Source organism: Oncorhynchus tshawytscha, linkage group LG33, assembly GCF_018296145.1.
Source record: "Oncorhynchus tshawytscha isolate Ot180627B linkage group LG33, Otsh_v2.0, whole genome shotgun sequence".
NCBI classification, from domain to species: domain Eukaryota; kingdom Metazoa; phylum Chordata; class Actinopteri; order Salmoniformes; family Salmonidae; genus Oncorhynchus; species Oncorhynchus tshawytscha.
The window spans coordinates 15,567,331-15,590,607 of record NC_056461.1 but is presented as its reverse complement, the minus strand read 5'-3'; the positions used below and the strand labels follow the sequence as shown (position 1 = coordinate 15,590,607).

Below are 23,277 nucleotides of genomic sequence, written 5' to 3'. Positions count from 1 at the left end.
CATAATTGTTATTCAATTGACCCAAATTTAAATATTGACATTAATAATAGTCTGAATCAATATAATTTCCTTTTGGCCCTCAAATAATATGCAAATCATTTCAGCATGACACATTTAAAAACGCATCACATCGCCTTCACATTACTATGTACAGAACAATCTGGATACTGTAGATTCATTGTATATAATGAGTATAGTGAAGTATTATTTTTTTTCAATATAAGTCATATATATTATACTTAATTGTGGCACAAATCAAAGTTACAGCCTGGTCGTTATACTGTGTTGCATTGGAATAAAGAAAAGACTATATAAGTGAAAGTGTTACAACCTTATTTGATTATGTTTCCTTCACAATAAAAACAGGATATAACTTATAAGAAAGGGAAAGAAACCGCTGAATATTGAAGAGTTAAATAATTCCAAAAACAGCACAACAAATCCTTCAGTTTAGCTCATCCACATTGTCTATGGAATGACAATAAGCAATTGATATGGTAGCTTAAGGGAAAAGCAACACTAGGATTTTATTATTTTAGAAATAATGCTTCTGATTATACAAAACACAAACTTAAATCATACACATACTACACATGGTTGAAAATGGAAACAAACATGATTTTGCTCCAGAACAAACATAATTGCCTACAAATGGCTTTGCCACAGCAGCACATGAATGCAGTGTGTTTATTAAGTCAATCTACCGTTAATGTACACCCTGTGAAATACTAGTTTATACACACCTGTTGAAGCTATAGAAGGAAAATCAAAGTACAAAGAAAATATATTGAATGGCCATAAAAAAAAATTACAAAAATAAAAACTTAAAATTCAGAACATTTCACACTATCTCTAAAGAGAGATCATTTTTTATTTATTACTTATTTCATTTTGGAATTTCTTATCTTTTGACATCACACAAGAGCAGCCACTGAGAACAATGTGTCGCTCTGCTATTTGAGGGCAGCTCAGATTGTAACATTTGGTCTAGGTCTTTTGAAACCAGTAGGGGGCAGTGCTATTTGATATATAAAAATGATTGTACAGTTCATTCATCCTTTAAGAACTACTGCATACTGACCCCTGTTGTCAGTGACTGGGAATAGAGACTCTGCAGCCACAAGCGAAAAGTAGGCCAGATAACAAGTGACACTTGCCAATGTAATTCGAGCCCACAGTCAAGTTAAAAACTACCAGGAACCACATAATGATATGAAAAAATATATTTCTAAATATGAAATAGGCTACACATAAATTGGGACGGTAAGCAAATTACCACAATCTAACAAGTGTATAAATCTGTTTCAAGCTGTGTTGAGCTATTTGACCAGAACACAAGAAGTGATGGATGTTAAGAATTCTAAAAAAAATATGAATAATCACCTCTGTGGATGGCATCCAGCCAACGGCGCATTTAGAATCAATGTCAAACAATGTTATGGTATATTGCACATTAAAATATATTGCATATAACATTATATAGTTAATTACTGTTAATTTAGGTAATTATTTGCACAAATTATAATTAAACATATATTAAATCATATTGACATTTGTGGTGCAGTGAAAGAGATATTATTAATTAAGTGAAGCTTACTTTGAATTGTGTAAATACGGTACTGCACATGAACGTTGTTCATTATTATGTTAATAGAAATTGCTGACAAGATTCTTCAAGCAAACATTATGCTCACTACAACTTCCCTCAAAAAGCCATTTCAGAGAGTTAGAGTTGAAAGGAAGAAATACTGTACTTAAAAATGAAGGTCACACAAGAAGCTGTTTTACCGTTTCACAATAGGCATGTTAATTTGGTAATTTCTATAACACTTCAATAAATACTTTTTCATGTACACACAGTACCAGTCAAAAGTTTGGACACATCCACTCATTCAAGGATTTTTCTTTATCTTGGCTATTTTCTACATTGTAGAATAATAGTGAAGACATAAAAACTATGAAATAACACATATGGAACCATGTAGTAAAAAAAAGTGTTAAACAAATCAAAATATATTTTACATTTGAGATTCTTCAAAGTAACCACCCTTTGCCTTGATGACAGCTTTGCACACTCTTGACATTCTCTCTACCAGCTTTATGTGGTAGTATCCTATAATGCATTTCAATTAACAGGTGTGTCTTGTTAAAAGTTCATTTGTGGAATTTCTTTCCTTCTTAATGCTTTTGAGCCAATCAGTTGTGTTGTCACAAGGTAGGGGTGGTATACAGAAGATATCCCTATTTGGTAAAATACTGAGTTCATATTATGTCAAGAACAACTGTAATAGGCAAAGAGAAACGACAATCCATCATTATTTTAAGACATGAAGGTCAGTCAATTCAGAAAATGTCAAGAACTTTGAACGTTTCTTCAAGTGCAGTCACAAAAACCATCAAGCGCTATGATTAAAATGTCTCTCACGAGGACCGCCACAGGAAGGGAAGACCCAGAGTTACCTCTGCTGCAGAGGATAAGAGTTACCAGCCTCAGAAATTGCAGCCCAAATAAATGTTTCAGTTCAAGAAACAGACACATCTCAAAATCAACTGTTCAGAGAAGACTGCGTAAATCAGGCCAAATTGCTGCAAAGAAACCACTACTAAAGGACACCAATAAGAAGAAGACACTTGCTTGGGCCAAGAAACACAAGCAATGGACATCAGACCGGTGGAAATCTGTCCTTTGGTCTGATGAGTGCAAATGTGAGATTTTTGGTTCCAACCACTGTGTCTTTGTGAGATGCAGAGTAGGCTTTTCTGGTGACACTGTGAGTGATTTATTTAGAGTTCAAGGCACATTTAACCAGCATGGCTACCACAGCATTCTGCAGCGATACGCCATCCCATCTGGTTTGCGCTTAGTGGGACTATAATTTGTTTTCAACAGGACAATGACCCAGCACAACTCCAGGCTGTGTAAGACCTATTTGAACAAGAAGGAGAGTGATGAGATGCTGCATCAGATGACCTGGCCTCCACACCCGACCTCAACCCAAATGAGATGGTTTGGGATGGTTGGACAGCAGAGGGAAGTAAAAGCAGCCAACAAGTGCTCAGCATATGTGGAAACTCTTTCAAGGCTTTTGGAAAAGCATTCCAGGTGAAGCTGGTTGAGAGAATGCCAAGAGTGTGAAAACCTGTCATCAAGGCAAAGTGGCTACTTTGAAGAATCTTAAATATAAAATATATTTTGATTTGTTTAACCCTTTTTTGGTTACTACATGATTCCATATGTGTTATTTCATAGTTTTGATGTCTTCACTATTATTCTACAATGTAGAAAATAAAGAAAAACACTCCAAACTTTTGACTGGTACTGTATATTTGACACAACTTAGTTGCATTCTTTACGTAAGGCAATGTATCATTGGTGTAAGTTAAACAGCTACTCCCAGAAATGACCATTGACTACAAAAATGAATATCCCTGTATATACGTACATCAATACAATGGCAAGGAATAGGTTATATTGCTCATGGATTCTTTATTTGGTATAAACCAACAATATGCACATTTATAGATTATATTGATTGTGAATAAGGCCCTTGGAAACACAGCCAATAAAACAAATTTACATCCAACCTCATTAAATATAATTAAATTGCATTTGTTTCATTGTTGTTTTGGATGAGGCCTAAACATGGCCAGTTTAGAAGTAGTGCAGCGTATACGGACTCCATGTGCAATATGCAATAGTGAATAAAACAGTGGGTGTTATCGTTAGATTAGAAGCATGGCAGTTTTGCAGGTTTAGCTAACGAACACAACTGACACAGTGCGCTAAAGAACAGTATAATACATGGTCATTGGAGCCACCAAACCATGAACTCATCTCTGTTCCTGTGTTGCAACGATATCTGTCTCTCACCAAAACCCTGGTACTAACGGACATTATGTGTCCTCGCATGTCAGCTCCCAGCATAGGAAGCTAGGATATTAACCTGTATTGATTTCAATCAGAACAGTTGAATTGGGCTGCTGGTGTGGTAGGTTTAGTGGCACATGCTAAATACATGAGCAGTACTAGATTTCTGTCGACAGGTCGCATTTCACAGATTCCTAGATACGCGACAAAAGCTTCTTTCTCATATTCCAAGCCTTGTGGCCTCCTAACATGCGTTCTGTATCTTACACCATTATCTCCGGCTAGTCTGATGTCTGAGTATTAGTCAGGGCAGTCACCCCTTCCTCCAGCAATACACCTTGCAGTATCCCACAACATGGTTGTCAGTGTTACTCTGGCAGTTTGAGTGTTTCGGAAACAGAGGGGCCACTGCGGGGAGGCCCCCGAGCGGAACCCTGGAGAGGGAAAGACCAGGAGGCAACCCCCTTGAGCTCAGTCTGCAGTTTGATAGTGGCAGAGGGGGACGTGAGGGTGGTGGTGAAGGGGGGTGTGGTTGGCAGTAGGGAGGGGCTCTAGATGTTGGTCTCCCTCTGCATGGCGTCCTCATCTTTGGGGTCTACCATGTCCTCCAAGGCCTGGGCGTCCCCGTCTGTCTCCTTTTGGTCCTGGTCCCGGTCGGGGTCCTCGGTTTCAGTCCGTTTGTACATCTCCTCCTGCTTGCGCTCCTTGGCCAGGAGTCTGTAGTTGATGAAGTTGCCGATGAACAGCCAAATGCTGGCCATGATCACCACAGCCCCACAGCAGAAATACATGTACTTGTAGTTTTTGGTGATGTCCACCAGTTTACCTGTAAATAAGAGCATAGAAAGGATAAATGTGATGAAGGCCTGTCATATTGCTATTTTCTGCATTTCCAAATATGCCTTTATCAGTTTCTTCATGTCTACTGATCTTTAATGAGGAACATTATCTCAAATAAATGAAGCATTTTGTCATGGACCAATAATCACAGAATTAACTTTCCATTTGTTGTTATTGTAATTAGACAAATAAGCACATATTATAAGAATGCCAAAATGTAATATTGCTTTTCCACTCTAAATCAGCAAACTCTATAACCAAGATCAAACCAAGTGAATGACTACTAAGCAATAGCACTCAATAAAACTATAATTGAGTGACTTTAATTTATTCCTTTGGCATATCAACTGCTTAAAAAGTAAGCAATGTCTCACAGCTGAATTAAGTAGTAATGAGTTGAGAGATCAGTGACATACCTGCCAGGGGTGGACCAATGAGGACAGGGCAGCACTCCACAATGGTGGTGAGCCCCACGGCACTGGAGAACCTCTGAGCCCCCACCAGGTCCATCAGGGTCTCAAACAGCACCGAGCTGACCATGCCGAAGGCAAAGCCAAAGAATACGGCATACACCACCAGGCCTGTGTAACTCTCCACCAGGGGGCAGAGGATGTGGCACACCCCGTTGTAGAGCACGGCAAAGCTGAAGAAGTACTGGATCCTGGGCCGGATCCACTTGGAGTTGGCCAGGAGCCCCATGGAGGGCCGAGCAAACATGTCCACGAAGGCTAGGATGGAGAGGAGGAAGGCGGCCGAGTACTCATCCACGCCTATGTCCTTGGCGTAGGCCGTCAGGAAGACTATTGGTGAGAAAAAGCCCAAGAACATGATGACGTTGCCCGACAGGTAGATGAGGAAACCGCGGTGCTTGAAAAGCGACAGGTCAATGAACTTGTTGACAGTCCCCAAACAAGTGGTCGTCTCCTTCTTCTTGGTGGCAGTTTTGGCAACGACCAACTCCTCATCCTTCTTGATCTTGCCCAGTGGTGGCCCCAGAGGCCTCATCAGGGAGCCAGCCACACAGCAATTGAGCAGTATGCCCCCCAGGATGAGGAAGCTGCCCCTCCAGCCGAAGGAGTTGAACAGGTACTGGTTGAAAGGGGCTAGGCTGCTCAGGAACACTGGGCTACCGGCCATGGCTATTCCGTTAGCGATGGGGCGCTTCTTATAGAAGTACTTGCCAATCATAGTCAGTGCTGGCTGAAGGTTAAAGGCTAGGCCCAGGCCTTTGTGAGGAGAGAGGAATAATATGATTTAGAGTTTTAAAAAAATAACATACATTTCTAACAAGAAAATTATCTGATAAGATAATTCAGGCATATATGACAGTGAGCATAAAGTACACATTCGGAACAATATACATTTTCTTCAAGTAGCCAGACAGTGGTCATTAAATGATTTGACAAATCAAGCTTAACTGTACTCTTGTAATGTATCTATAGTATTTTACCATGATCTTTGTGAAACACAGAATGGAAAACTCAGAATCAGTTATAGGCCTATTTTCAACCGGCCACTTAAGGAGTTTGACACTATAATCAAATTAACTCTGAATGAGGTGAAATGGATTTCATCGGAATTACCTCCTATAAGACCGATACAAACATAAAGCTCCACCACGCTGTTGCAGAAGGAAGCGGATATCAACCCGATAGAAGACAGTACTCCCCCCATGATCATGACAGGTCTGCAGCCATATGTGTTTACCAGTACACTGCTTATGGGACCTGGAAGAGAAACAAATGAGATACTAAAAACATGGTCTTTCATCCAACCCATACATTCAGCCTGCAATAGACTCGGGTAATCATGTAGTGATTACTTAACGGTTTAAGCTTGTTAGCGTTGAAAGACAGCGTGAAACTTCCCAGCTCTGGAAATAGAGGTACTGTAACAAGACCTTGTTGATACTGGTAAACAATGTACAACATCGTGTTGTGTGTTCTGCATGTATTCTTAAGGGGGCGAGGGCTGCATTGAGAGATCAGTAACAAACAGGCATGGGTATAACACAGGATTATCTTAGTAGTCAAACAAACAAATGGCCTTATTGCCAATAAGTACAGAGCACGTTGACAAAACATCTGTTATTTTCTAGCTTAGCTACATATGTATCAGAGATCCCATCACGACAAGCAATACATGTACTGTTGGACCAGCAAGACCAATGACACAGAGTGCATGTGAGGTCTTGGACATAACTCAGGACCTAGACAATTAACCAATGGGTGCCTGTCAGCCTTGGACAGGTTGCACTGAGAGCTGAGGGCCAAACAGAGAGTGTTAGTCAAACGGAATGAGTCAGAATCGATCAAGCCCGTCAAGCCTCATCGACACGCTGAGCGAAGACATTGAACTGAGCTCTGGTTGGACACGCAATGGGTCTCTCTGTCTCATAAGCTTTCAAGGCACAGCTGCCATGCTAATGCGAAACAGAGACCCAACGTGGCAACCAGTTATCTTATGAAGTGGATAATAGACACTGACTGTATGAATACACACTGTATGGGCATAGATAGGTTTCATATGTGACAGCGAGAGAATGCAGGTTAACGTAAATGGACTTTGTTGAATTGGAGCATCCCCAGATATATTTGCTGAAAGTGCACTGCAATGCAATGTTTTCATATCTGAAAAGAGGGGGAATCATGAACTATGATACACACACACCTTGAAGTGAGCTGAAGACCTTGGCTCCATGGCCCATTTGTCCCTCAGCTCAGTTTCTCTGTAATTCACAATTTTCCATGAGTAACAGTAAGCACTTGATATTGGTAGTAAACGTACAGATGAGTTGAGTGGGGCCGACCAGCATCGCGCTACTATGCCACACTGCACTTTCCATTTCCTTGTTACCTTCAATAAGGGCTTGCCACACAACTTCTTCTTAGAGGCATACAACACAAGACAACGGGCAGGAAGTGAATCTTAGCAGATTTTGGTTTTAGTGGGTCAACCCCTGTTATTGAACCCTCTCTATGGTCATTGATAGTACATCAATCTGAAAGGTCCAAACAATTCCTTTTAAATTGTGTCCTTGTCAAATTTCTAAAAGTTGTTGTTGAGGGAAACTTTGTCCTTTGTATTTCTAAAGTCCTGTTATGTTTGAACCTCTGGTCTCCATTACCTGATAGGGTGAGGCATGACTCTGCTTCTATGGCATGTCACAATGTCCCCTTTCATGACAGACTTTAAACAAAAGGAAGAGTAAATTGAATAAGAAACGATAAGAGTAATGAAAGATTTTCCCCTTTTTTGAATAATGCCCCCATTAGCAAGCAGAAGATGTGCCGTATCTGTGTCGGACTCAGAGAGTGGTGCTATTTAAAAACAGGTTGGGGAAGAAGTCGCCTGACTTCATTTGCTCTGCGTGAATCTTTTTCCGACCTTGAGGAGAGGAGCCCTCCTCATTTGCATACAGAGCACTTATCAGTATTCTCCTGAGTCTGGTGGTGAAACCTGGATAGGCCAAGTGGAGGGAGCCCTTGAGGTTTCATATTAGCTCATTTTAAAAAAGAATTCATAAGTGAAGTTTAATTGCTGCAATAGCTGGACACACTTTCCAGGTTACCAAAAGCAAATTAGGAGTTTGTTTTGAAAGTAATTATAAGGACAAACAATTTGACTACTATTGACATTCAACATGGCATCTTTGAACATACTGTATCTCAGCCCCTACCAACATCCTTCGGCTCATTAATAAAACATTTTATTGAAGTATGATCAGATACCATAACTTAATGTTGCTTGTGTCTAGACTTGAGGCAAAATATGGGCTCAATCATGGAAACAAATACCTACAAGAGGATGGGTACACCCGTCATTTACCCTTCCAGCTGTGATTTATTTCACAGGACATAAAAGCTAGACAGCAGAAAGATGGAAGTTTGTGTAACACATTTGCCGACCGCTCCCTGATTTGTGAGGTTGGAAAAGAAAAGGTTGATAAACCATCAAGACAGCTGACTATGCAGGAAACTGATGTTTGCAATCCATCATACTATTAATGTCTCTCTCATTACGGAATAAAGCGCTGATATATGAAGCTTAGAGTTGTTTTCCAGAGCAGTTATACAAGGACGCAAACATGAATTCTATCAGTGGTTGATAGACTAATAACACAGCTTAGCTAGCCATATTTCTTCTGGACAGTTCAGTTAGCATTGAGGCTAATGTGCCTGGCCGTGAGAGAGCTCTGCTGTGCTGACTGTCAACAGAGGAAGGTACTGTATGTAGCCATGCTGCCTAGCCTAGTCAAGGTCAACTCTCCCTCTCTCTGTGTGGATTAGTGACATTGATCCAACACTGACACACACACACAGCCTCCATATTAGCACGTCACTGCAGAGCGACACTCAGCCAGGCTAGAAGGGAGGGACGGGAGAACATGACATCTGCAGTAGGCATATAGATGATGCAATAGTGTGCAATATTTCACAATAATACCCTTTGGGCTCTTTTCTGTACCAATCATCATCATTACTAATCATTCATCTCAGTGTCTGTGTTACACCCTGGGTTATAGAGACAAACATCCAGGAAGATATGAAATAGTTGCCTTCACTTACAGTTGTTGCGCATTTGTTGTCGTGTCTAATTATATGTGTGTGAGGCCGTTCATCATAAAAAATAGGTTGGCTGCTGTTTGAAATCAGCAAGAGCCACACATTGGCATATCCTGATGTTTGAGGATATGGCAAGCATTTCCAGTTTGTTTGCTCTGTGATTCGGTCCAATCAGCATCATAAGTGGCACTGCTATCTTATCAGTTAGGGAGTCTGTCTGCCTGATGACTGCCCTGGAGAATTCAGTAAGTGTCTGACCTCTGAACTCGTGGTGGAGGTGGCAGTTGCGTCAACCGCACAGACAGCAAGCGATGTGAAAACAACAGGTACGTTGTAAAATAGCCACAAGTCTCCTTCCTCTACCAAGAGGACAAACACCCTCAATTAAGCTGGTTGGGGTAAATATTTGGTGATGCGTGATTGTTTTTCCGCCATGTTATTCCAGAGAGCAGCATATGTCCGTTGCTTGTAGAAATAAAGAATGCATTAAACACTGAATGGGCAATTGCTTTATCAGCCTACAGCTGGTGCAAACACATAGGACAAGAGAGCAGGTGTTTAATGAATAGCTGATGAAGCTCTGTTCTCCCCTTTGCTCAGAGATCAATATGAATGAATTACACTAAACATTTTAATGAGGGACAAGTGCCTTGTACAGGCTTGTCACATATAGAGGATGGTATTGGGTGTCCTTGGCTCTCTATGGCCAACTGGCCATCACTGTCACCATCATCACAACAACGGTCTAGGATACAACAAACCCTGTTGACAGCAACAATTAGAAATGACTGGATAGGATGGCATCCGCTAACAGATGGCCAGCGTGGCATTGCCAAGCAAGGTGCCTACTGGCTAACCTAGTGAGGGGTAAAGTCATGCTGAGAAGGAGAACGTGATGCATTATTACTAAAATACGCTTATGACTAGTCACAGAAACCGTGTGTTCTTCTTGAATGTCAATTTAAATATGGTCATAGGTTCTCATAGGAGACACACAATCAGATCAGAACAGGTACCTTGCCCCATACTTGGGGCCTGAGTTTTCCCTGGACAGGTCACATGGTGAAGATAATCTCAGGGCACGACATATACAGAAACCCAACTCTTCTTAACAAATCAGACAGACGACTTCCTCAAGAGACTACCTGGACACCAACTTCTTGTCTTGGTCTTACCTCCTGCGTACATGACGGCCAGCATGATGGAGGAGATCCATGCTATCTGGCTGTAGGAGCAATCGAAGATCTTCTGGATGTCCTTGAAGTAGACGGTGATGGCCTTGGGGAAGGCGTAGGAGAAGCCGATAGAGATGAAGGATCCCAGCACCACGGCCCAGCCCCAGCCCCCGTCCGGAGGGGTCACTGCTGGGGGGCCTGCGGCAGGGGGTGGCATCTCTGGCCCGGCTGGCTCTCAGCGCTCACTGTTTACTGGAGGGGGAAAGACGAAGAGGAGAGGGGTCAGTACAGGGGAGACATGAAGAGGAAAGAGAGGGTCGGTACAGGGGAGACATGAAGAGGAAAGAGAGGGTCGGTACAGGGGAGACATGAAGAGGAAAGAGAGGGTCGGTACAGGGGAGACATGAAGAGGAAAGAGAGGGTCGGTACAGGGGAGACATGAAGAGGAAAGAGAGGGTCGGTACAGGGGAAACATGAAGAGGAAGAGAAACCGTTGAAAAGCTCTCTTGGTTGGGGAACTGAACAATAATGATGATAATGACGTCTCCATTCCTTCTAAGATGAATTTCTGTACTGTAAACTTAGGCTTGAAAAACAAATAAAAAGTGTAAGTTATAAAAAATGTGTAACAAAAAAAGGTCTCATATGTGGACTACTTGTGGACTATTCTCTCCCACATAAGGTGGACCACTTATGTGGACCATTACGCACTATATTCAGGTTAAAGGTTGTTTGGAGACAATTGTAGCTAACACCAATACCACATTGACAATGGCATGTTTTAAGTGTATGCCCTATTGTTTCCCACCGGTTGAGGCCATGTCCCTTTTGTCATTTAAACTCTTGACTGTTGGGTCATAAGACCAAATCTCAGCTCCAGAATGCACGTGGGCACACACACACTAACAGAGTTAATCACCCTTGTCACAAGGTTGAGTTTCTACCTGAAACCAGACCAGCCCTTGCCCCACCCACTTTTCACCTTGAGGGTATCCCCCTGGTGTGACAGGGGAGAGGTGTACGGGCAGCAGTGACCAAGATCACTTGTCTTTATTGACAAAGCAAACATGTCTCTGATCGTATATAAACACATACACCACACATACACACTTTCTAAATTGTTCAAGAGATATCATGGGTAAGAGGCAGCTGCTTAGTTCCAGGCACACAATCTACAACACCTGATGAGTGATATTGATATGTGCCTCCGTGATCCAATGAGCTTAATCAACAACAACAAAAATATTGCATCAATTATATAATTCTGATTTCACATACGTTGACATGACACAACTAACCACTGGCTTATGGAGGCATTTCAACATCACAAGTAAAAGCTTATTCAAATGGGATTATCGTAGTTTAGTAAAACATGCACAGCCATACTCTAGAGACGATAAAGCTTAACAGGGGTATGGCATGGCTTTGATTAGGTGGGTTAGAAGATTGAATGGAGACACATAGGTCTAAAGGCGACCCATAGCACACTAACTCTATTCAAAAAATAAGAATTTGTTATTAACTGACTTGCCTAATTAAATGAAGGTAAAACATTTTTTTTTTTTTAATTCAAGGTAAAGTGTTGAGGAAAGTGGTTGAAGTTCCAACCAAACCAGAAGGGCACAAAAACACTAAAACTAGAACCTCCCATTTCAATCTCAAGAGTGGCTGTAAAACAGGCTCCATGACAACAACAGGGTGCACTGAAGTCAGTGGCATCAATAAATTATATCGTCTCTGTCTCTCATCAAGATGTGGCCAGATCAGATTGCACTGCTGTGGAGCCTCATTCATATTCAGCCCTGTGTCAGCTGTCAATGGCAGGCAATTAGCTAAACTAGTCGCCATGTGCTGTGATTGGTTGACCTCTCAGAAGGAAAAAGGAAACCGTGAATGAAGACAGTTACTCAAATCAAATCAAACTTTATTTGTCACATGTGCCGAATACAACAAGTGTAGACTTTCCTGTGTAATGCTTACTTACAAGTCCTTAACCAACAGTGCAGTTCAAGAAGAAGAAAATATTGACCAAGTAGGCTAAAATAAAAAGTAATAATACAAAGTAACACAATAAGAATAACGAGGCTACATACAGGGGGCCCTGGTATCGAGTCAGTGTGAGGGGGTACAGGCTTGTTGAGGTAATCTGTGCATGCAGGTGGGGGCGAAGTGACGATGCATAGAAAACAAAGCAATGTCAATGTAAATTGTCCGGTGGCGATCTTATGAATTCTTCAGCAGTCTTATGGCTTGGGGGTAGAACAGTCTATAACTTGGGAAACTAGAGTCTCTGACAATTTTATGGCTTTCCTCTGACACTGACACTCCTCTGACACTCTGACCTATTATATTGGTCCTGGATGGCAGGAAGCTTGGCCCCAGTGATGCACTACCCTGTGTGGCGCCTTACGGTCAGATGCCGAGCAGTTGCCATACCAGGCGGTGATACAACCGGCCAGGATCCTCTCGAATGTGCAGCTGTAGAACCTTTTGAGGATCTGGGGACCCACGCCAAATCTTTTCAGTCTCCTGAGGGGAAAAAAAGGGTTTGTCATGCACTCTTCCCGACTGCCTTGGTATGTTTGGACCACGATAGTCCGTTGGTGATGTGGACACCAAGGAACTTAAAACTCTCGACCCGCTCCACTACAGCCCCATCAATGTTAATGGGGGCCTGTTCGGCCCGCCTTTTCCTGTACTCCACGATCAGCTCCTTTGTCTTGCTCACATTGAGGGCACGGTTGTTGTCCTGGCACCACACTGACAGTTGTATGACCTCCTCCCTATAGGCCGTCACATCGTTGTCGGTGATTAGGCCTACCACCGTTGTGTCGTCAGCAAACTTAATGATGGTGTTGTAGTCGTGTTTGGCCACGCAGTCGTGGGTGAACAGGGAATACAGGAGGGGACTGAGTACACACCCCTGAGGCGTCCCAGTGTTAAGGATCAGCGTGGCAGACATGTTGTTCCCTACTCTTACCACCTGGGGGGGGCGGCCCGTCAGGGAGTCCAGGATTCAGTTGCAGAGGGAGGTGTTTAGACCCAGAGTCTTTAGCTTAGTGATGAGCTTTGTGGTTACTATGGTGTTGAACACTGAGCTGTAGTCAATGAACAGAATTCTCACATAGGTGTTCCTTTTGTCCAGGTGAGAAAGGGCAGTGTGGAGTGTGATTGAGATTGCGTCATCTGTGGATCTGTTGGGGCGGTATGCAAATTGGAGTGGGGTCTTGGGTGTCCGGGAGGATGCTGTTGATGTGAGCCGTGACCAGCCTTTCAAAGCACTTCATGGCTACTGACGTGAGTGCCAGGGGGCGGTAATCATTTTGGCAGGTTACCTTCGCTTCCTTGGGCACAGGGACTATGGTGGTCTGCTTGAAACATGTAGGTATTACAGACTGGGTAAGGGAAAGGTTGAAACTGTCAGTGAAGACACTTGCCAGTTGGTCTGTGCTCAACGTCACTATAAAGACATTAAAAAGTCTATTTCAGTTTAATGCTAAAACTGATAGTAGTTGAAATTTGAGATTTGATCAGCTGGTTTATAACTACTACATGACTTCTGACACACACACACACACACAACATTGTTTAGGTAAGGAATACCTCCAGCCTAGCTTTTCTAAATAAAGGTTTTGTTTCATCACAACTATGTAAACACGGTTGTTATTTAACAGACACCATGAGTATTTGTGACCTGTATTATGAGGGCTTAACGGAGGGTGAAGTGGTCCTGAAAATGTATTCTTACAGGCATTCTGGGCATCTTCCCGTCACTCTGTTCAGGTGCTTGACTTACTTTATTTTTTTTACAATTCTAACTTAAGCTAAAAATGTTGCTAATCACTAAAATATTCTGTTTAATCCTCTGTGCATATTCCCACGTGTTGCTCTTTTAATTCAACTCAAGAGATTGTCTATTTTTCAAAACATCCATATGGTAATAAAGGTTAATCTGATTATTGTCTGGGGTTGATAGTGGGGCTGATTGATTAAACGTGACGACAATGCATAACATGGTCTCAGGACTCATAAGCTGCTTAGGTTTATAAATCTGAATAGTATACTGAAAATACCAAAACACACAGTGTAAGCGATGATAAGTCACACAAAAATGTGCGGTCACGCACAAAAAAAACTTTCTGTGAGTAAACAAAACAAGTTGGTTTAGGCTATTTGACATACATGAGTCTACTGTTTTTCAAGAGAAGTTTATTCATTCTTTGTGCTCCACAGTAGTTTCTCCCCATGATGTCATCATGTGTCCTCTGTAATGTGTCTTTCCTCTGTTTGGTGTCTCAGAATAGCAGCTGACACAGAGGGATGGGCAGATGCTTTCACAGCCAGAGACAACCAACCACAGTCCCACCCAACCAGAGGGATGTGTCCCGTCTAAGCCAATCACAAGACACCTCAGATGCCTTTCCTTGCCCGTTGTTGAACTGAGCAAACAGTGTGCCTACCTTAGGCCTACCTGTGCTCAAAACACTCCTGTTATCTTAAACTTCAGGGAAGGTTAAATGGACAATGGAGCCTTAGAATTAGAATGCAGAGGCAGGCAGCCAACAACTACAACAGCATTCCTCTAATTGAATTATCTCAATGACAAGCTGATCAAAGCATGTAACACAATAGTGTGTGTGTGTGAATCTGTCTGTGTTCTGTTTCAGGTGAGCTACATTGAGTAACCATGGAGCCTGACACAGAGAAGACGTGTAACTGAGTTAACGGACACAATGCACCACCTGCAGCAACACGACTGACTGCCCATGAGCCACATGACGAGCAAGATTGGTGGCTTTGTGTCTCTTGGTACACCCAACAGGATTATGTAGGATAGAGTGTGCAGAGTGAAAACAAAAATGGATAGGTAACCTACTCAGAGCTATCTTGGCACCACACTGACAGAACAATTTTAGTAAATATAGAGCCACTCTGAGGCTGGTTGTGGTTTTGAGCTGTGCAATTTACAGGATAATCACCCTTTTTTCCATTGACATTGTGTTATAATTTTGGTTTTATAAATAGCAGCTACTCCATTTGCCACCGTCGTAGAGTTGAAGTAAAACAATGATTAAAAAAACACATACATTTTTCTCATATCTAGTCACTGCCTAAATGTAAAACTGGCAGTGTAGAAGTTTCTTGTTGGGCCCTTGCACAGAGGTATGAATGGCATTCAGGCATTGCGAGGTCACTAACGTCGCCATGCTGTACTCTGGTTTGTGTATCCACAGGCCTTCAGGCAGGTACAGGCCACTCCTGTGACAGTCTAGTCCCCAAGGAATCTTGTGTCACCTTGGATGAAACTGACAAGGAGATTTGAGCCAAGTGTTTTCATAAGCATCATACACTACCTGATTATGTGGTCTGAATAGCCTGTGGGAGAGGAAGACATGAGGAAGAGATGGAGAGCAAATAGATTGATAGAGAGGGAGAAGATGAGTGCTTGTAAAGGGGACTTTCCAGGAGAACAAAATGGAGAGCAGTTATTGATCACATCAATTCAGGGAGAACATCTCCAGAGCAGAAGTCAAAAGAATGTCTACTCCGCCTTCTCTAAATGTCGCTGGTTCGAATACCTGAGCTGACAAAGGTGTAAAACCTGTCAAAGTGACCTTGAGCAAGGCACTTAACCCTAATTTGTTCCAGGGGTGTCGTACTACTATGGCTGACCCTGTTAAAGCAACACATTTCACTGTATGTGACAATTAAACATATTCCCCCCACCCCCTTTTTATTTTATCTCACAGCACCAATGTTCTCTAAACAACAGCCAGAGAGTCTTGTACAAAGTCACGACAAAAGACAGTAACTTTGCCAGCTGCTTTCCACCAGACACTGGGTGAATGAATTCATACAAAGCTCATAAGGTCATCAATAAAATATCAGTGTGCCCTCGGTTCAGATTATGATTTTTCAACGCCGATACCGATTATTGGAGGACCAAAAAAAGCCGATACCGATTAATCGGACGATTTTTAAAAATGTATTTGTAATTATGACAATTACAACAATACTGAATGAACACTTATTTTAACTTAATATAATACATCAATAAAAATCTATTTAGCCTCAAATAAATAATGAAACATGTTCAATTTGGTTTAAATAATGCAAAAACAAAGTTTTGGAGAAGAAAGTAAAAGTGCAATATGTGTCACAAACGTTGGTTGAATTAATGGACCATCAATAACTGCTCTCCACATGTTTATTTGATGAAACCCACAGAAAACAATAAAGCGCAAAAACGAAACGTGAAGCCAATGTAGTGCTCACAGACAACTATACATAGACAAGATCCCACAAAAACCCAGTGGGAAAAGGCTGCCTAAATATGATCTCCTATCAGAGACAACGATAGACAGCTGCCTCTGATTGGGAACCATACCAGGCCAACATAGAAATGAAAGAACTAAACTACCCACCCTAGTCACACCCTGACCTAACCAAAATAGAGAATAAAAAGTATCTCTAAGGTTCAGGCGTGACAATACGTGCCATGTAAAAAAGCTAACTTTTAAGTTCCTTGCTCAGAACATGAGAACATATGAAAGCTGGTGGTTCCTTTTAACATGAGACTTCAATATTCCAAGGTAAGAGGTTTTAGGTTGTAGTTAATATAGTATTTATAGGACTATTTATCTCTATACCATTTGTATTTCATATACCTTTGACTATTGGATGTTCTTACAGGCACTTACAGGCACTCGAAGCATCGTTACCCATCGCTCCACAAAATCCACGGCCCTTGCAGAGCAAGGGAAACAACTACTCCAAGTCAGAGCGAGTGACGTTTAAAATGCTATTAGCGCACACCCCGCTAACTAGCTAGCCATTTCACATCGGTTACACCAGCCTAATCTCAGGAGTTGATAGGCTTGAAGTCATAAACAGCTCCATTTAAAAATATATATATTTTACCTTTATTTAACTAGGCAAGTCAGTTAAGAACAAATTCTTATTTTCAAGGACAGCCTAGGAACAGTGGGTTAACTGCCTGTTCAGGGGCAGAACGACAGATTTGTACCTTGTCAGCTCAGGGGTTTGAACTTGCAACCTCCCGGTTACTAGTCCAACACTCTAACCACTAGGGTACCCTGCCGCCCCAATGCTTGAAGCACAGCGAAGAGCTGCTGGCAAAGTGCACTAAAGTGCTGTTTGAATGAATGCTTACGAGCCTGCTGCTACCTACCACGACTCAGTCAGACCACTCTATCAAATATCAAATCATAGACTTAATTATAACATAATAACACAGTGAAATACGAGCCTTTCGTCATTAATATGGTCGGATCCGGAAACTATCATTTCGAAAACAAAACGTTTATTATTTCAGTGAAACATGGAACCGTTTCGTATTTTATCTAACGGGTGGCATCCCTAAGTCTAAATATTGCTGTTACATTGTACAACCTTCAATGTTATGTCATAATTACGTAAAATTCTGGCAAATTGAGCCAGGAGGCCCAAACTGTTGCATATACCCTGCCTCTGCGTGCAATGAACGCAAGAGAAGTGACACAATTTCACCTGGTTAATATTGCCTGCTAACCTGGATTTCTTTTAGCTAAATATGCAGGTTTATAATATATACTTCTGTGTATTGATTTTAAGAAATGCATTGGCGTTTATGGTTAGGTACAGTCGTGCAACGACTGTGCTTTTTTTCGCAAATGCGCTTTTGTTAAATCATCCCCCGTTTGGCGAAGTTGGCTGTCTTTGTTATGAAGAAATAGTCTTCACACAGTTCGCAACGAGCCAGGCAGCCCAAACTGCTGCATATACCCCGACTCTGTCGCAAGAGAAGTGACACAATCTCCCTAGTTAAACAAAATTCATGTTAGCAGGCAATATTAACTAAATATGCAGGTTTAAAAATTTTTACTTGTGTATTGATTTTAAGAAAGGCATTGATGTTTATGGTTAGGTACACGATGGAGCAACGACAGTCCTTTTTCGCGAATGCGCATCGCATCGATTATATGCAACGCAGGACACGCTAGATAAACTAGTAATATCATCAACCATGTGTAGTTAACTAGTGATTATAATTGATTGATTGATTGTTTTTTTATAAGATAAGTTTAATGCTAGCTAGCAACTTACCTTGGCTTCTTACTGCATTCGCGTAACAGGCAGTCTCCTCGTGGAGTGCAATGAGAGGCAGGTGGTTAGAGAGTTGGACTTGTTAACTGTAAGGTTGCAAGATAGAATCCCCGAGCTGACAAGGTAAAAATCTGTCGTTCTGCCCCTGAACAAGGCAGTTAACCCACCGTTCCTAGGCCGTCAATGAAAATAAGAATGTGTTTCAATGATATAATGAAAGCAAACTGAAAGCAAACAAATGAACTCTCATTCTCTCAATACATTAATTCTAGGACTTGGCATGTCAAAAGTGTAAGCCAGGGTTGAAGGGGCTTGAAGCCTTTTTGATAGCAGGCACCTGACCTCGACGTCACCTTAAAGTAATGCATGTACTGTAGCTAAAGTGTATTAGTACAACTAGTTCATTATTAACCACAACTGCCAACTCTCACGTCACACAAAGTGATTCAACGTTGACATAGACATTCATCAAGATGGAAAGTAATCTACCAGAAACACTGATCCAGTATACAGTTGCCTCTTTGAAGACCTGTATAGTAAAGGAACTACAACCTCAATGATTTCTCAATAGAAGAAAGACTACTGAGAGACAAATGGGGACATTGACAGCCAGAGTAGACACACCCTGCCCAGCAGTCAGGGGTCTTTCCATGAAAATAATCAATAGGTGTCCGATACCTTATTTTTGTAGTTTCTGCTTTCTAACTTCTAGGGCAACACACACAGAAAGTAGTCTTACATGAACAACTGGTAATGGCAAAGCACACAATAAGTCTATCTACCACATTTAGGGCTATAAGGAGACATTTTGAGCAACAATATACCTGTTAATATAATGGCATTACAAGAGTAAATACCAAGTTACTACACAGGTATGAGAACAACTTAGTGTAAAGTGTTACCGGATACCTTTTACTACAGGTTCTCTTAACCCATTACCAAGCTGATTTTGTTCAAATGCATGGGTGGTGACTAATCTACCCTCTACCAGTTAACCACACCCACTTAGACTACTTATTAGACATGTCTTCAGCTGCTAAGTAAGTACCTTTAATTACCATGGAAGGCCTTGAGCGGTGTTTGTGCATAGTCAGCAGGTGCGATTGATTTAGCTCACCCAGCACGCCAGGTAGGTGGTGTAACTTTTGGAACTGTTCTATTGGTCTTTAAGTGCCAGCCCTGCCCTCCTGGCGCACAGAGCGAGCTAAATCAAGTGGTGATTTCTGTCTAGGCAGAGTGTCATGGCCCCTGGAGCAACATCCAGTGCTTCCAATGCCAAGAACCAACCTGTTAATCCATGCCAATATTTGCTGCAGCGTCAACGCCTAAGTAATGGTATGGGAAAACATATTACACCACACATTTTAAGAGTAAAGTTTTAGTAGTTTGATAACGGTGTGTAGAGGATTCTTCTAAATTCTTCTACAACAAACATTTTTTAATTAGTTTACATTGATTTGAGGGACATTTAATCCAAGTATTTGTTTGAGAGGGGGTCAAAGGGGACCACTGAGTAAGTGTTAGGCTAAGTAAACACCAAACAGGACATTCATAACTGGAGAAAAAGCATAAACAAACTGGGCTCTGACTGAACATGAACTGTCTCTTACAACTTCTTTTAATAAGCTACGGCTGTAGAGGACTGCTCAACTACTCACAGGGGATTAGAGTCTGAGCTCCACTTCCCTCCCTGTTTTCTACGACAGCACCATGGGACTGGAGCACTGGACACAGCACCTAAGCCACGTTGTTGATCAAGGGTTCTTGTGCCAGGCTAGGGACTTACTGAAGGTATGCAACCTAATACATACCTGACTCCAGTTGACATAATACAGGGTATACATCAAATGCATTTGTATGCCTAATAGTCTGTGGTGTAGGATACTGGAAAGGGTTTCATATTGAATATTGCAAGCACTTTTTAAACATCATGTATACTAGGGCTGGAAATTGCCAGAGAGCTCATGAAATATTATCAGGATATTTACGGTAAGCTGCTTATACGATATGTATTGTGATTCTCATAATTCTAGATGTATTGCGATTCGATACGATTTGATGTTCCAAATTTTCAAACATATGGGAACATATTGCTCACTAAATCTGCTGCAGAGACAAGAGAGCATGAGAAAATTTGTGTTGATTAGTGCTGGAAACATGTTGGAAACATGTTGTTTCAATATTTAAAAAGAAGATAGAGAACAAGCTTAAGGATGAACAATACCAGAGTTCTGGCGCAGGTACAGCTGACTAGTGCTAGCTAACGCTGATTAGAAAATCATTATTACATCTATACATTTGTCCAAAACAATATTGCGAAATGTAACTCTATGGATTTTTCCCCCATCACTATTGTGTGTGCAACAATAATCATAACTACTGCTTTGTAAATACTATGTCAACACCACAAACTTGTTTGGGAATTATTGTAACACATTAGGGCTAAAACCTCAGCAACTCAGCAGCCCTAAGAATTGATTTTCTACACACATGCTCAGGGGGAACACTGCTTTTTGTTGACATGAAAACAGTGAACCACATTAGTGCAGAGGACAATGAATGTGGCTTGAGGGCTATGACAACAGTCCAGTATTTAGGATCGAGTCAGAAGTCATATTACCCTAATCACACCAGTGAATGACGGCCTACGGGCTGCTGACGATGGCTGGCTGGTCACTGCTTGTTTTAGTCCAGATTACAAACCCTTTCCCCAGTGAGTTGGCTGTCTATAAAACTGATTTATCACCAGAGGGGTTGGGAAGTCAGATGGAGATGGATGGTGAGGCTACGAGGCTGATGACAAAAGGGCTGTGGAGATGAGTCAGCTAAGCATGAAAATAACCATCCATGTATTATTTAGCTACATAGACTAGCTCACTAGCATGCACCATTTCTATTGGGATTTTAATGGTTCCTAGCCATTTGTCAGGTCAACTATGAAGTGGTGGCTCTACAAAGTGGAGATGCCCATATATGGGTTACAGTACACCAATGCTACAAAGGATTATCATGTCTGCAATGTCTACATACTACCCTGCCTTTAGTAACCCAAAGAAAGTAGTCCAGTACCAGAGGCAGAACCAGCCTACGCCAGTACCAGAACTTCTCCAATAGGCCTACCATAGAGCAAAGAGCAAAGTATGACCTGGGGAGGAACGTGAAAACACCTCAAGTGCATTATTAATTCATAATCAATATGTGCACATAGCCAGATCTATGGCCCATTGTTCTTTGTCTACATTTCTTTCAACAATGCAAGTCATAAATTGCCCAATTTCCCATAACATCTGCATTACCCAAGAACCAGGCAGACTTCGCAGGTCATTTTGTAAAAAAACAGGTTTATCTCATGCTAAATATCCCCCTTTCCCTTCCCTATATCAAATCAAGGTGGAAACAAGGCAGGCCAAATGTGACTGACCGGTGTTATATTTAAAGCCCACCAGCTGACCCTGGAATTGAAACATCCTCTGCTTGGCCCAAACCTGCTTAAGGAAAAACCTTCAGATCAGATCCTTAGATAATAATAGACTAGTAGGATTTAGTAACTGTGTCATCTCTGTGTCATCTCTCAGTGGGAAAATGGCTACTTCACATTAGGTATCGAGACGCACGTGATGAGAAGAGAGATGTACAATAGACCTACTGATTGATCAGTGACGACTCAAACGAGGATGCACTACGCGCGTGTAGATCCTAATCCGTGTGGTCAGATACTCTGTGTGCGTGTGCTGCTGATACAAACCGGATGGAACCAGCCAAATATGCATACCATAATTTACACTGGGCCTACATAAAAAAAGTACTCATAATTCTCTAGACTACTGTAGTCTATAAGCATCATTCGCACAATCTTGGGAGTATTCTAAGTGTAACGAATAACATGTCTGTCGGTGCCACATTGGGTTAACTCCGTGATTACGCACAATATATGTGAATTTCAAACTGTAACATAATATAATTCAAAATCCAGCCGATTGTTTGTTTTATAAAGCATTAAGCCTGTTTCTGTGTTGTAGGCTATTCTTGCCCGATGACCAAGCAGCTCTCTCAATGCCGACGAAGCAAAGCGTTTCATTGTAGGACAAAAAAAAAAACACACGGGCAGTTTCGTAAGTGTTATTCCATCACGCATAACTTTCAGGAAACGCATATTACCTTTTGCGAATATAGGCGCGGTCTATCTCCAAATGTGGTATGTGGTCCTTGGTCGCTGACCTTGTCAGTGTTGCGGGAAGATGGGGCTGTATTCTATTTGAATTCCCTTACTAGGAAGCTGAATGTGACGTACAGCGTTGAAAGAAGGCGGTCCATCCTGCTGCTACTGTTGCTATTCTTGACCACGGGTAGCCTAGCGCTGGAGACAAGAGACCAGACAGAGCATCAAGTAAAACCAGCCGGCTTGCGGCCGTTGGGAGGAGAGGGGGGCGTTCGACAATTTGTTTGAGGGAGTTTCTCATTCTTTTGTTATTGAAACCTTATGTGGTTTCGCTTCCACTGGAGAACGAGTCCGCGTGTTGTGCCCCCATTCAACACTTCAAAACAAGCTCGAAGTAGGTCATCCGTTTTATCACGGGGATTCATTTCAACAGTCGTGTAATGAGAGAGCTGTCAAAACGCTTGTTTCATGCTAGTAAACTATGCATCAAAATATCTTAGCGAATATCATTTCACATCACTTATGTTGGCCAATTTGACCAGTTTATCTGTTTGAAAAGCAATT

General features: G+C 41.7%; 1 protein-coding gene across 2 annotated transcripts; it reads right to left on the bottom strand.

Moving 5' to 3' along the window:
* Positions 1-3,467: 3,467 nt before the first annotated feature.
* Positions 3,468-22,967, bottom strand: LOC112214231 (monocarboxylate transporter 2). 2 transcript variants are annotated; one of them, XM_024372832.2, is made up of 5 exons: positions 22,713-22,967; positions 10,449-10,700; positions 6,292-6,435; positions 5,125-5,934; positions 3,468-4,694 (listed from the first exon to the last, which is right to left on the bottom strand). In XM_024372832.2, exons 2-5 carry the CDS (start codon positions 10,663-10,665, stop codon positions 4,420-4,422), a joined length of 1,446 nt encoding a protein of 481 aa, XP_024228600.2. In that variant the 5' UTR covers positions 10,666-10,700; positions 22,713-22,967; the 3' UTR covers positions 3,468-4,419. The 2 variants fall into 2 exon arrangements, with proteins under 2 accessions (XP_024228600.2, XP_042167380.1); XM_042311446.1 differs by lacking the exon at positions 22,713-22,967 and adding an exon at positions 18,555-18,573.
* Between the last annotated feature and the right edge of the window lie 310 nt (positions 22,968-23,277).

What these genes read in the sequence shown, in the direction of transcription:
- LOC112214231 (XM_024372832.2), bottom strand. Translation starts at nt 10,665, where the DNA reads ATGCCACCCCCTGCCGCAGGCCCCCCAGCAGTGACCCCTCCGGACGGG. An exon ending in GGCCGTCATGTACGCAGGAG is followed by an intron (nt 6,436 to 10,448) that starts GTAAGACCAAGA and finishes TTTCTCTTCCAG; the next exon opens with GTCCCATAAGCAGTGTACTG. An exon ending in TTGTATCGGTCTTATAGGAG is followed by an intron (nt 5,935 to 6,291) that starts GTAATTCCGATG and finishes CTCCTCACAAAG; the next exon opens with GCCTGGGCCTAGCCTTTAAC.